The sequence below is a fragment of the Onychostruthus taczanowskii genome, unplaced genomic scaffold (genome assembly GCF_017590055.1).
Source record: "Onychostruthus taczanowskii isolate IOZ18803 unplaced genomic scaffold, ASM1759005v1 scaffold1, whole genome shotgun sequence".
NCBI lineage: Eukaryota > Metazoa > Chordata > Aves > Passeriformes > Passeridae > Onychostruthus > Onychostruthus taczanowskii.
This window is the reverse complement of record NW_024496525.1, coordinates 1,894,548-1,909,809: the sequence shown is the minus strand read 5'-3', so window position 1 is coordinate 1,909,809 and position 15,262 is coordinate 1,894,548. Positions and strand designations below refer to the sequence as shown.

Genomic DNA, 15,262 nt, shown 5'->3' with positions numbered 1-15,262 from the left:
TCAAGAAACATTTAGGAAGCTTATAAGGAGAATTAATGACATTATTAATATATAGGGTGAACAAGCATAAACCAAATGATGTTTTACCTCATATGCAATCAAAGTAGCACAGCAGAGAGGAAACTGTAAACAAGTAATGAGTATCCTAATCTCTCTCAAGATTAGGTTTTAGTTAAGTAAGTTTTATTTTACTAATTTCTTTAATCTGATTTATTTATATTTATTCATCTTTATTTTGAATCAAGTTTTTAATTTCATGCTAGTGTTTTTTGTCTTAATCTGTTATCATTTGCTAATTGCCATGAGCTATGTTGATGAGTAAAAATGCCAGCAATTAACATTCTGATTCATACACTGCATGGTTTTTTTGTGCATCATTCTGTCATCTGTCTATTGACTCACCCCTGTATAACTACACTTTTATAAAATACTAGCAATTTCATCACATCTAATTTTATCAGTCACCTCTGTGGCAAATTGTCTATGGCTCTACTCCTCTGGCAGCCACAAGAACTCTTCCAAACAACACAACAATGGTTATAATTAGCTTTGAACTTTTAGTTCTGCTTTATAAAAATGAAAGGATCATGACATGAAAATGTTTTAAAAGAAAAAGCTTATGTTCATGTTCAAACAGATGCTTTATTTCATGTAAATGATATATTATTAATAATACCATCTATTCTTTTTATAAAATCTCTATTCCTGTAGCATGTTTTTAGACTGCATGATTTAGTTGACTTGAGTGGAGTTACATCTGCAAAGATTCCATCATTTTCATTAAAGGCCTTTGGTCAATTTTATTATTGTCATAATACAATTCATGCTTCTTGCATTGTTTTACAAAGGATTCGAACCTTCTTAATCATCAGTTAAAATATGAACTGCAAACACTTTTAGAATTTAGTAAAGATTGAATTTTCCTTTTCTTCATTATATAAAAACCAAAATTACGTGGTTTCAATTTCTTTTCTTCCTCCCGCCCCCCTTTTAAATTTCTGCTGAAAACATAATTTTAGTTTTCAATGAGCCTAGAAAAGCCTTGACTGACCTCCTATTTTATTCTTCTGCATGGTTTCCTTCCCTGTTAAAAGTGTGGGAAATTTCCCCTGCGAGTGGAATGTTCCTGCATGCTTATTATTGAGGTTTTTGTTTCTAATGTGGTGCAACAGTTCTTTAAAAATATAGTGCTTTGTAGGATACAGGACTATGTACTGCAGTGTCCTACAGCGTGCTGCCTGTTACCTGCTGCAGACCTTTAGGTACTGCTCTGCACTTCTGTAAATAACACAGCAGGGTAGGGTGTGCATTGATGCAGTGTATCCTGAATAACTGCAGGAGGGTTGCTGCACAGCAGGCTGGACATGCAGGATTCCAAAGACCTGCAAAGGTGGCCAGGCTGCTGCACAGTGGGGAGACAGGTCAGTTCTGGGACCCACTCCACTAGTGACTGGCTGGCTCCTTTCCCTATGATTCTACAGACAAAGCAGCGAAGAGACCTATTTTCAGTCCTTGAGTGCTATTATCATCACTCTTCTATTTAAGCACAAAAGAATCTATAAATATATTAATTACCTAACAGCAAAGTGATTTGTAAAGGTTCCAGCCTACAGTGTCAGTGTTTCATGACACGCATACTTGGAAGTAACTCTGTGATCTGCTGCACACCCTGTAAAGTGATTAGGTTTCTTACATTTGCTTTGTAGGTGACTCAACAAGAACAAAATTGTTGGCGAGAACACAGTGAGAAATCTCTACCCCTACATACGATTCTGGCTTTAGGAAATCTAAACACATGTGCAGAAGTTTATAAGTAAGACTCTTTGTATTCTTTCCCCCTTTCCTGCCAAAAGACTCACTTTCGTTCCAATTTAAAATGATTGTGAATATTTCTGGTAAGTACAGAATTGGAAAAGCCCAAAATCTCCCATGAGAACAAAGGCCTGCAAGAACATTGCTTTGTACCCACTTTTTCACTGGTAGAGGAGACATAGGTTTTAATTGAATCTTCTTCCTGTACTTCAGATTCAGTCAGTGCAGGGCAGTGCTTTCTCTGTATCCAGCTGTATTCTTTTTCATCTTTCACTGCTCTTTTTGCAAAGAAAGACTAAAGATGTAGGGCTGGAGATTTTACAGGAAATAACTTTGCTGCAGAAGAGATTGCTGAACAAGTATGTGAAGAAAATACCTTTTTTTTTTTCCTTTTGGGGAAGAAAAGGGGCCAGAAGAGATTGCTGAACAAGCATGTGAAGAGAATACCTTTTTTTTTTCCTTTTGGGGAAGAAAAGGGGCTGCTTAACAGGATAAAGGGTTCAGTATTCCCCACCCCATCATTGTGGCTGTTACTTTAAGTAACATGTAAATCAAGGTTTTCTTTTCCTCATGCAGTTACACCAATGTAATTCAGGTATTTCCTCATTAGGATTACTCCTAAACACCACAATCCAAAACTTCTGTCCTGAGAACCACACTTCTGCCTGCTTTTATCAGAAACACATTCCCCATCTGACAGTCTCTCTCACTACAATGTTTGACTTCTACCCTGATACACCCCTCTGAGTTCTATATTTCCATCCCATACTCTAAACACTCTTGAATATGACGATGAGGCTGTGGAAAACCCAGTGCCTGTGACACCTCTTGTGTGATGTTATGTCAGCCACTGGCAGATCTCAGACACTGTCCTGTGTTTATCCAGAGTCCAGGTGCCCATGAGTTAGGAGCCATAGGGCTGGGGCACCTGATGTCCCCTGCTGCTCGCTGTGTTAACTCTCTGATCCCTGGTGTGTTCTAACCCAGCACAGGAAGAGGGAAAAGTGACATTAGTACTAGCACAGCATGGCACTTCTGGAGAGAGAGCAGAGAGCCATGTGAGTTACCAGTGCTGATGAAGACAGAATGTGTTGGAGGTGCTCTGTGTGTTCAGTGGGGATGGAATTGGTGTTGCTCCGGGGATTTAGAGAACGTGTTGGAGGTGCTCTGTGTGTTTAGTGGGGATGGAATTGGTGTTGCTCCGGGGATTTAATGGTGGGAGAGAAGAGGGACATTAAGCTAATAAAAGAAAATGAACCTGGGGTTACTTTGTACTAACCCATTTTTCAACACTTCACCTCTCATAACCCAGGCCTTCCTAATCACTTCTAGCTTCCATAATGCAAACACACTCACATAACTTCTGAGTGACATAAACCAGAAGATTTTACCCCAGGCAGAAGAGGAAACAGCTGTATGTGGTCTGCAGTTGTCTTGCATAAACTTTTTGGTGGTTAAGGCTGCAGCTACCAGAAATTGTGTCCTCTAAAATTCTCCAAACACCTAAAGATGTAACATTAGCCACAACACTATGTATGTTAACACAAGTTACAGCTTAACTGGTCAGTAATAAAAAGCCCTGTTTGGAGATCTGTGATCAGATTGCTTTTTGAAATTTTACTGGTAGGTCTTTCAATCAGGAGGATGAAGAAAAATAAAATACATTTGCTGTGGCCAAATTAAACAATAATGAAATAATTTCAGTTCCAAAACCAATTTTCTGTGATAGTTACCTGAATAAAATAACAAAATTAGTATTCTGCCTTCATTCTGCTGCCATTTATTAAATCTTCATGCTTTCTCCTTTACTTTCTGAACTGCTTTAAAGCAATGTCCTTCTAACATCCATCATCAAACAAGTTTACTATTATGATTCAAGTCTTTTTCATACTCCCCTATGCAAACCCCAAGAAATGGCTAAGCTACTACCAGGATTCCTATCTATTGTACTAATAATTGTTTCCTTTGCTCTCTTGTTGAACTATCAATCTATTTACTGGGCTTTTATTTTATGAGTGTTTTCAGGCAGAGACTGTTTTCCTGTTGTCTTTGTACAGCATTGAATTGTTAGTAGGTAGATGCTAAGTACTGTTGTATCTCTAATAAGAATAAAAATTATTATTAGAAGCTAGAAGAGCAATTCTTATTTCATTATTGTCAGAAAAAGTGGAGGTAAGGTGCATATTAAAATAATGTTCAAATTACCAAAATAATTTCATTTGCTAGCAACATTCCCTAAATAATCTGGCTTAGAGTCACAAACATCAGCTGAAAACCTCTTCTTGAAATACTGGAATTTCAAAGTATGTGTGAACTATGTGAAATGAAAGTGAGCAAGAAATGTGTTTTCTACAAGAGTGGTTTTCATTACATAGAGTGGTAGAGGAGAATGTGTGTTAAATGACATTTTCAGATGATATTTCTGCCTTTCTGAAATAAAACCTGTTAAAGGTATAAATACTTGAGAAGATTCTAATGTATCTGGTTGAATGCAGATGCTAGAAACTGCAGCAGAAATTTGTGATGAGTGAAATTAGACAAAATAATCACATGTTTCTCCCACAAAGCTGAATTATCTTATGGCACGTTCTCTGTATTCGGTGTTAAAATATGTATTGGTCAATATATTTAAATAATATTACATAAGCAGTATTAACTTTTGGAATTATTTGTTAAGACTTCATGTTGAGGTTTCTCCCACAAAGCTGAGTTATCTTATGGCACGTTCTCTGTATTTGGTGTTAAAATATGTATTGGTCAATCTATTTAAATAATATTACAAAAGCAGTATTAACTTTTAGAATTATTTTATTTGTTGAGACTTCATGTCGAAAATTTATCTTTGCTTACACTTGGCATGTAGTTTTGCTTCTGTATCATTTGCTCTTCCATTGTGTTAAAAGCCCAGCTGAGCACAAGCAGACTGCAGTAATGGAGCTTGTAAATGCCTTTCTGGGGAACTATATAAAGATGCTGCACATTCCTCAGTCAGGACCTAAGTGGCTTCTTGCAATTACAAGCTTAATCATTCCATGATCCAGAAGCTATTGAAAGACTCAATCTTATCATTCCTTGCCTACTTCAGCAGCTGAGATTGCAAATTCCTGCAACATGAGCAACAGGCGAGGAATAGTTTCACTAATCAGTCACCTCTCTCTCTCTGTATCCATCACACTTTCTTAAAACGGGGATAGTAATGTTCAGCTTGGCTTGAATCTTAACTTACAAAAGAGGAAACTATGTCTGTATGGGTGTAGGGTTTTTTCTGCATTCCTGTGGTGCATAGAGGTTTGTTGCAGTACTTTGTTGTGCTAGGTGCTTGCAAATGTGAAAGAATGATCTAATATTCAAACTAAAATTCTGCAGTTTACTCTTCATTATACAACATTTATTATTATTATTATTATTATTATTATTATTATTAAAGCCTCTGTGTACTTACAAGTTATTTGTAAATTCTTGATGAAATTTCCTAATCAGAACTGCAAAATCTAGACTCCTCAATCTATAAAATATCTGAGTAAAAGCTGACTGATTTTAAGAGAAGGTGAGTAATATAGACTTCTCCTTTTCCAGCTATAATAAAGCACACACTTCCCATTAAGTCCCATTTATCTACTAAATTTGGTGTTTAAAAAGCCAACTATTTCCTCCTAATGTCATAAAATATTGTTAGGGAAATGGTTGGGGTTTTTTTAACATTTCTGAATTTTCAGAACAAAAAAAAAAAGAACAAAATTTTCCAAACAGTGAGCTTTTGAACAAGGATAAACTATGAAATGTTTAAATCAAAGGGAAAAGAACATAAAGTTTCTGCAACAGAATTCTGCAAAAAGTGGTGCTTTTCAAAGTTTGATTGCTTGCTCTGACACTAAACTCTTACAGGTCTTATAAATTGTGTTGCTCTTGTAGATGGTGTAGATTTTCTTGAATGCTAAGACAGTTCTTTTGGCATTCTTGAAATAAATAGGGAAGTGTTTTCTCCTGAAGTATTTTAGTTGGACAGTTGAAAGTGAAAGAATGTTTGTTGGAAAATCTACTTCACCACACCATTTTAAGTTTAATGGTTTATTCAATGATTTTTCGTTGTGGTTTTTTTTTTTGTTTTGTTTTTTTTCGTTTTGTTTTTTTTTTTTTTTTTGTGGGATCTTTGGGGGGTTTTGGTGGGTGGGTTTTTTTGTTTATTTGTTTGTTAATTTTGGGTTTTGGGTGTTTTTTGGTTGTTATTGTCTGTTTCTTTTTACATGTTAAAAGCCCTGTTAAAAGAGCAGATATAAGCTAAATATCTCTGATCATTCTTTGACATGAAGAATTTTCTTTTGCCTATACACCAGATGCACAGATTTCAGTCATACCAACTAGGGAATTTGGGCTCTTCAGTACTTTAACTATATGGTGTGTGCAAGGCAGGAATTGTGATTTATCCAAGTATGAATTGCCCAATGTTTTTTGGCCCTCCTGAGATGGTGCTCAGCATTATCCCATCTTGAAATGGCTTGAACTGTATAAACAACATGAAATAGAAAACCAAAGGGATTAGTGTCTCCTGGGAGACTGAGAAGATCCTCTCCAAAAGTTGTGGGGCATGTGACTTTTCCTGTCTCGGTCAGAGTGAGTAACAAGAGCTTTTCCTCCCCCTGCTGTGATAATCCCAGTGTTTGGTCTGGTTTGTTCATAAGAACTGTGTAGGACTAGTGATGTTAGACACCTGTTAGATTTCTCTGGAGAAATAAGTTGGGATAGAATTTCTCTTCACCATTAGCCAGTAAAAGTGGGCATCTTCACAGAGACACTGTCTCTCACCCACAGAGAATGGAAATGTTAATTTAAAGGCAGTAAAACAACTAGAAATCAGAAGTCATAATGACAAGGTCACTGTCAAATTTTGCCTACTCTGTTGTATTTCTTTTTGTCTGCATTCACAACAATTAAACATTTCAATAAAACTTAAAAATCATAGGACTTTAAAAGCAGAATATGAGTATGATTTTCTCATTTTTGGGGTGATTACTGAAATTTTGCAGCTTATATTTTCAAGTTTTTGTCTACAATTACACGATCTAATATATATTTCTTTTTTCTATACAAATCTACTTTCATTAGAAATGGCAGCCTTATGAACATGAAATGATGTTATATTTGCAATGCAATGGAAGGATTGCTGATAACACTGTTGCTTTAGGGGAACACGAAGAATCTTGCTGGAGTTAACCATGCTTTGGTGCATTGCAGGTTATAATGGGGGAGTCTCTGGGTGTGTAATGGGTCTGCCTCTGGTAGTGGCTGATTTCAAATATTTTGGTCAAATGAAAGTTCTTAACAAGTTCTTCTTTTGTTATTATTCTTATTTTGTTATTTTGTTATTGTGACCACAGGAGATTGTCTCAGTGGCCAGACTAAGAGGAGACCAATGGTTGCTCAGACCTTTGCAGAGCACAAAGGCCATTATTAATAAGTCTCCACAGCTGGCACTGGCTAATTCTAGAAACTGCACATTACTAAAAACACGTGCACCTTGTAGTGTACATTCAGGTAGTGGGCATTCCAGGTATGGCCTGGCATCAATGAAGCTCTGAAGTGGAGAATCCCAGGTTCAGTACAAGTTTCTCCAGGCTTGACTATTAAATATGTTCACCCTTGACAAACAATTATAAATTCAGCTTTTGTCAACTTTTTTTTTCCAAACTTGTGGATGTAAAATGCTCCTGAGGCATCTTCCTCTGCAGGTGTCCTGAAGTTAGCTGTCTCTTCCTTTTCTTCCCAGACTCTCTTCCTCCTCAAAACACCAGACCCACTTCACCTTGCACTCCATTCTAGGCCTTCTCTATGTGGGCAGCACCTGAGTGATTCCTTATTTGAATATTTTAAATTAAAACATTCATAAATCTGAAATGCTTTCCTGGCATTTTTCTCTGTGGCTCTGTGACCTTGGCTTCCTGAAGAGGGCTAGTAACCTTCTGGCTCAAGGGGAAAGGATGAAGGAGGGCAAGGGAAAAGAAACTGCATGTATTCTTCCCAGTACAATGTTGCCTTTTTTTCCCTAGAGTTCTGTTGTCAGTGGTTGAAAGAACTAGAAAGAATAAATTCTGACCAGGTACTGTTTGCATTCATTTTCACAAAGATATCACTCACAATAAGTGCCATCAAATTTTGGCCATAATACTTCTACTAATTGTCAGGGGAAGAAAACCCCAAACCCAAAATAAAAGCAGGAGAGGTTTATACTTTTTAACTGTCCAATAGAGAGACTACAAGACTTTATTTATTTTTTTTTTCAGAGTCCTAAAGGTGACTAAGAAAGGAAATGAGAAATTAAAAGCATCTGAGAATTAAATGCATTTCACCTCTATTTTTTCCTCATCCAAAGTCTCTTGAGAAAATTCTGTGGCTGAGGGTTGTCAAAGCAGTTAGTGGTTTCTCTTCAAGATCACTCAATATCTCTTACATTTATAACTTAATAAAATAAAATTTCTTTTTCTTGTCTATTTATTTTTTTCCTTTGAGGCATCTCATTTCCCTGGAATACATAATCTAGTCACATTTTTCCTGTCAAGCTGTTCTTAGTTTCGTCTGTCAGTTATGATCCTTACCTGTTTTCTTTACAGGCTCTGGCATCTTCGCTTTGTTTCCCGTGGAGCTCCCAGCTGCATCTAGAAAGCAGGGTACGAGTCACCCAGGAATGTGACTGCAGGGCTTTTGAGATGCCCTAAAGAACCACTGGATGGGAGCCCCCATCCTGCTCCTCCCCCTTGATCCCCCCCTGTTGCCGACTACAGCACCTTATCAGCCGCAGGACACACTTGACAGGCTACATCAGCTGGGATAAATATAGCCAGTTCCAGGAGCCAGGGAGCTCAGGCCACCCAAGACTGGCTACCACGGGTCTGTTGGTATAAACCAGAGCACACTGTGATGCTGCACATGCGTGCAGTGCATTTTCCAGCTCCAGCCATGTATTGCATGAAGAATTCCAACACTGCCATGTTTACAGCACATGCAGCAAACTAGATCTGATGGTTACATCCCCTGTGTGCTGGTTCCTGCTTACTCAAAGTGTGCACTTGCTTACATTCTTACTACTTATTTCAGTCTTTGTTATTGTCATAATTGGGTCAGAGCTGAACAGCCCCTCACAAACTGGTTTTCTTGTTTCTTTTTTTAGCTCTTCAACCCAAGACTGTATTTGTAGAACTAACTGTGAACTTTAAGGAAAGAACTTTCTTTTGCAGAGACACTTACACAATACTGACATTTGCAGTCACAAGTAGAAAGCATGACACTACTTAAATAGTTTTAGTCCTCCCTCCCCATCCACCCACTTGATCCAGAGCATACGTTTCTTGATAACTAGCAAGTTTTTTTTTCTTCTTCTTTTAAATATCATTTTAAAAATAGTTCCAAGGTTCTGTTTTATACCACTAAGTGTTTCAATTTTGCTTAATCATATAGAAAAGATCTGGGGTAAAATCTCACCAGAAAATTATTCTTGTATGGCCATTTCATGCTCCAATCATTGCTTCTTATTTATCCATATATTTATCATACGGCAAAAGAGTAACTGTGGACAATCATTTTTTTTTTTATCATGATGGTTTATCAATTTTGAGTTTTAAGCTTTACCAGAAAAACTCTGGAGGCCAAACATTGAGCATATTTTAGCCCCCACTAGTATTGACAGAATATTTTTAAAAAAAGAAAAAGGTGTGGTTTTCATTTTTCCCCCTGGCTTTACTATGCTGTAAAAACCTCATTTTTAAATGATTTCATCTTTTGGCATGGAGTTCAGAATAGACCAGTGTGCAAACAGCTTATCAGTCACCGTACTCTGTGTCTGTCTTCCACATCTGACTCTCGCAGTAGGCTGATAGCACAAATGTGAACACGCAAGAGACACTGCTGATACCTCTCCTGATCTGGGGCCAAATACTTCCTCCCCTTCCCTTGCAGCAATTTTTAATGGATGAGTGAGGAAGGTGGGCAGGATGTCACCCGTGTTTATTTTCCATTTATTTTCTGGTGGAGCACAAGTTATCATGATATGTATTTGGCTACTGTTTTGTGCCTGAGGTATTTCACTGGGAGTCAGTAAATCTTGGCTATTTGCTTTGACTTGAAACCTTTCAAAGGACTTGGGTCTCACTTCTTCCCCACAATGAAACACAGCTATGAGGATTTAATCTGATGCAGGGCAATTATCCTAATCCAATAATAACTTCACAGATTCTGTGATTTTTAATGTTATTTAAAGTAATATGTCAAATACACTGCTATGTTCAAGACTGAGAAAAAGGAATGTTTTTTCTGCTATTACACGTTAGGTTACCAGGTGGCAGCATTGTTGTAATAGTAAACTTTTTTTCTAGCATTTTCTATATTATATTACATTATATTACATTACATTATTTGACTACTTTTAATAACAAAACTGCTATGCAAGTGAAACTTATAATTTCAATGGCTACCCTGACCTAAAACAGATGTGTAGTTGATTGTGATAACTACTTTCTAGTGCACTGCAACACTAGATAATTGTTTAGCAAGTGCGTGAAGTTTCATCCTGTATTCAAATGAGACCAGTGTACAAGAACAGTGAAGCAACATGTAATAATTGTTTCAGGGCCTGTGCTTAAAAAGTGAGTGAGAGGGGAAATTCTTCCTTGTCAGAAGAATTACTCTGAAATTATTACTCTGTGCTTCAGACAGTGTCTTTCACCACATAATTCAAAATCAAGTTCAAAAACGACAGAATTTGGTGGCCTGCAGTTGACAGGCTGTGAGATTTTAGATAGATGCACCATGGCCTATGCAGAGAAAACTAAGGATTTATTATTTATAGCCAAAGTTAACAACATCTCCTTCTAAAAAGACTACCCAGCTTCTTATTAAAAGGCTATGTATTCAGGTGCTTGTGACTCTGCCCAAACGTAGCTATCCAGGCAGAAATACTTTTCTATTTTGGGCTTCTTTTCCTGGTAGTTTCTGTCATGCCATTTAATTTCTTGTCTCTATTTCTGTTTATTTCCTTCTCTGCCTCTTTGTTTTGTGTCATGGAATTACCACCTCCTCAGTGGCTGCGGGTTTGCTGCTGTGAATGATGGGGCTGGGCAGAGCACAGGACTCACCCACTGAAATGCTCATAGAATCATGGAATATCCTGAGCTGGAAGGGATCCACAAGGATCATCAAATCCAGCTCCTGACTTTGCACAGGACAGCTCCAATATTCACACCAGGTGCCTGAGGGCGTTGTCCAAACCTCCTTGAACTTTGGCAGGCTCCTGCTCTAACTTTCCTAGGAGTTCTGTCCTAGCACCCACCCACCCTCTGGGTGAAGAATCTGTTCCCAATGTCCAACCTAATCCTCACTGTTTCCTTTGAGTTTTTGAATCACAGAGTGCTGGTGTGTACAGTGCAAAGCCACTTGACCTTACTGACAGAACTTGAGTTTGCAGGGATTTAGGAGATTTGGGTAATGCTGGTCCTGCTTTTTTGAGCTTTCCTCTGCACAACCGTTTTGTATCCCTACCCTTTGCACTCCATATTTGAGTTTTTTCTGTATATTTGACAGCAACTTGCATTCATTTCAGGGATGTTCTTGTAACTGGCTTCATGATAAATAACCTGTGTTGCTGCATATTCTATACTGTGGGGGAACAAATGCAGTCTGCATATGCTCAGTGGGAACTTTCTACATTTCTTCCTCTGAAGAAGTTTTGTTTGTGCCAATGAGGTCTGGTGCAGAGTTTTCTATGCATTTATGTGAGGGCTAATGTGGGACTTGGACTTAATCCAGACACTGGAACTAAAAGCAAACAGCCTTTGTGTCCTGTGCTCCAACCATTATCTCCCTCAGGCACATCAAAATAAAGGGGAGAACCAGCAGGGTTGCGGGGCAAATAGTTAGAACTTCAGAGAAGGAAGGGATCACACCAATTTGAGTGGGAGGAGGAAATAAAAATGTGTGATTGAAGGGCATGGATGGGGGGAGAAAATTGGTTTTTCTAGGTAATAGGGAGGGATTTGAAATAGATTCTCAAAGCACAAGGATATTAGATGGGAAGCTGGGATAGAAATGGGGCGGAGGGAAGAGAACTGGTGATAAGACTGAAACTGTAAGAGGATGTGGGATGGAAAAACCATAAATGGCTGAACAAATAATTTGGAACTGAGAACCATTCACATAAAGAGAAGCTGACTGGAGGCATATGTGAGAAAAGTTGGCCTGAGAGGAAGCAATGAACTAGCTGGGCAAAAGTTGAAAAAGGACGTTGAGAATAAAGCAGTTGGAATCTACTAAATAAGGAGGCATCTACTGGCTGAATCTAGGCATGGAGAGAAGCTGAACAAAGCTGGGAATTGATAGCTCAGGCTGGCAGAGAAAGGAAAGCACAGTGTGAGTGAGTGGGATAAAAAGGGAGAAGGGAATATCTAGAGAAGAAATCTAAAATTATGCTTCTGAAAGCAGACATCCAAAACTCAGAAACTTAGGTAAATCTAAAAGAACCCAAACTGATTTGTATAAGCAAATGCCCAGCTCAGCACCCAAACATTCTTGACTTTGCATAAGGCAGAGGAATCGAAGCATTCTGCACAAAGGCACCAGTGGTCAAAGGGCTTCTTCTACCTAAAGCACGGCTGCTCTGCTGCTGGGGAGTTAAAACAGAAGCTCAGAGGGAGCCCTTAAGGCACAGAAACTGCATTCCTTCCTACCACAAAGCCGCTTCCCCAATCCTTTGCATAACCTTGGTCTCCCCAATACCTCCTCCCACCCTTCTTTCTCCTCCTCCACCTCCTGCTAACCCTTATCTGCTCCACCACATCCTCATTCCCCTCCTGTCCATAGACTGCTCATTCTCACGTACTGCTTTGACTCCCCAATAGCAAAAAGTAACACTGTGGGGAACCAAAGGCATGAAGGAGGATGTGGCTGGATGAGTGGAGAGAATGGAAAGAAACACACAATGGAAAGAAAGTTGCCCTGAAAAATCTGATCTAATAGGCCTGCTTTGAGTAGGGGGTTGGATGGCGTGACCTCCAAACATCCCTTCCAACCCAGGTTCCTCTGGGATGCTGTGTGCTGATGTGAGGTGTTCAGCTAAGGCAGACATGGGTGAGCTATGAGTGAGGAAATGAGAAAGAATATCTCAGCCTACTGCTGTTTTCATGTTCTCTGGAAGATGTTCACATTCCCCGGCTCTTGGAATGGGACTGATTATTTGGTTTATATACAGACCTCTCTAATAGCACAGGCTCAGCTGAGCCAACTGAATTGTAATGTGCAAATTTGTTAGAGAAGAAAGGTGAAACTTGGTGGTTTTAGCTACTGTCACAGTTGCTTTAAAGAGTAAGCTCTTAATCTACTTGACTGTAATATATTAGTGGGGTCATTACAGTAGCATTTTTATTATAAGCACTACATGTTTAATGTCTTAAGTATATGGGTATGCAAAAATAAGTAAATCTGATTTGAGTGTTTAATAGAAGAAGAAAAGGTGGCAAGATAGCAAGGTAACACACAAAATAAACTAGAAATAAATGCAAAATCTTGGAATTGGTACCACAGTCTGTGTCATATCATAGTCTTTTCTATCCATTATCCATCCATTTTAAATACACAAGTGTGGGATTTCCATTGAGAACATATTGTTCAGGGCATTCTTAAAGGAAAAATGCTCATTGTGTTGTCATTGGTAATAAAGTCTTTGTTACGAATTTACAATGTGCAGCTAGGGTACAAGGAAATTTTTGAACAACAGTATAAACACACTGAATTGAACTGTCATGTGATATATGTACTAGTTATGAAGCTGGCAATATAGTTTGAATTAAGCTTGATGATAATTAAGGAAATTTTGTTGTGTGGAGATCCAAATGAGGGAGGGAAAAATTAGAAAGAAAGGCAAAGAGATTAAGTGATAAAAATAAAAAAATATATATATACTTACTGAGGAAAAGAAACCTGGCAATGTAGAGAGCCTTAGCCCTGCTGTAATTGCAAGTGAAGACAAACACAGATTTTAAGACTGACAGTGTATGAATCTTGAAATGAGGGTATAGAGATAAACTTCGTGAAGGAGACCAAAAACCTCGAGCAGATATACTGGGATGTGTGTGTATGCATTTTTCAGGATGTTTGGAAGACTCAATAAATGTGGGCTTTCAGGCAAAAAAATAAATAATAGCACCTTTAGCTGCAGTTCTGTCTGGTGCAGGTGAGTAGTAGCTTACATCTAGAAATGTCTAAAACTCTCTTTGAGTGAGTAGAATTTAAAAATACATGCTACCACTGTAAATTATTATAAACAGATTATCTGTATAGTCAGTGCAATTTTTCTAACTTTGATGCCTCTGATGAACAGCTAGAGGGAGTCTAATATATTGTTGTGCACTTCAGTATTTTGAATTTAGCTCACTGTTAGTTTCCTGAATAATCTTTCCACAAAAATTGATTTGGAACCTCACTGAGGCTAATAAAGCTGATTTTTAAAGAAGGCTGAAAAGGGCCAAAGATAAGCTGTAGTATGAACATTTGCTTTGAAAGAGGATTGATGATCTCTAACAGCACTGGGCTGCAAAATGTTCCAATGAACTTGTCCTAATTGTGGGTCATCTCTCCAAATAATAACCCCCCCGACCTTTTTTGATCACATCTGTCTGTCTAGTACTTGGCCACCTTCAGAGAAAGCAGCTCCTCTGTAATTTTGCAGAACCTGTGATTTAGTCATATTGATTTTGGGATTTTTGTCTAAAACAGCCCAAGAGCTTCTGCTTGCATGTGCAGCTGAATGGCAAGAATTCAGCTCGCCTAGAATGCCCAGTGTCCCGAGCAGTTGGATTGTGTAGCAGACAAACAGTACTCTGGCAGAGAAGCATCATCATTTGGTCTCCTTCACAGCTGCAACACATGATTATTCACTCTTTATGCCACAGATGAAAAACCTAACCAGAAACAGATGGGGAGTGAATATTTTTAGAAACAGTATTTCAAAGCATTAACAAGAGGAAGAGAAAAAGTTTTCAGCTTTGGAGACAAAATTTTAAGCCTTCTTGTTAAAGTATATTCAATATTACTTTTAAAAATATTTTTTAATAATAATAATATCCCCCCAAAATAATTTTCTCAGAATCTTCAATTTCCATGTTTCTTGTGGTCAAAACCAGTGTAAAATGCAAAATCTTTAATTCAAGTATAAGTAGTTGCTCTAAATTAGCATTTTATAGTAATGCACACACTCAAAAATAGCTCATTTAAAGGTTCTTGTTGTTTATTTGAATGCTTATTTTAATTTTGTATTATTTCTCCAGCATCTAATAGGATTTTATGCAAGACTTGCTAGGGAAATGGAAAAATAGGTCTCATAGATCTTAGAAAGCTTTTTGGTAAGCTTGAAATGGCTTTTGTGATATCCTAAGTATCTCCACAATTAACTCACCAGTTGGCTCTTTTCAGT

At 38.0% G+C, this 15,262-nt stretch overlaps 1 protein-coding gene across 2 annotated transcripts in view; it reads right to left on the bottom strand.

Moving 5' to 3' along the window:
• MYBPC3 (myosin binding protein C3) overlaps positions 1-8,556 on the bottom strand; it is a 62,000-nt gene extending 53,444 nt beyond the window's left edge. For both annotated transcript variants that reach the window (XM_041426442.1, XM_041426526.1), the window contains exon 1: positions 8,403-8,556. In XM_041426442.1, the coding sequence (XP_041282376.1) occupies positions 8,403-8,427 (25 nt within the window). In that variant the 5' untranslated portion in view covers positions 8,428-8,556. The remainder of the gene's footprint in view (positions 1-8,402) is intronic.
• Between the last annotated feature and the right edge of the window lie 6,706 nt (positions 8,557-15,262).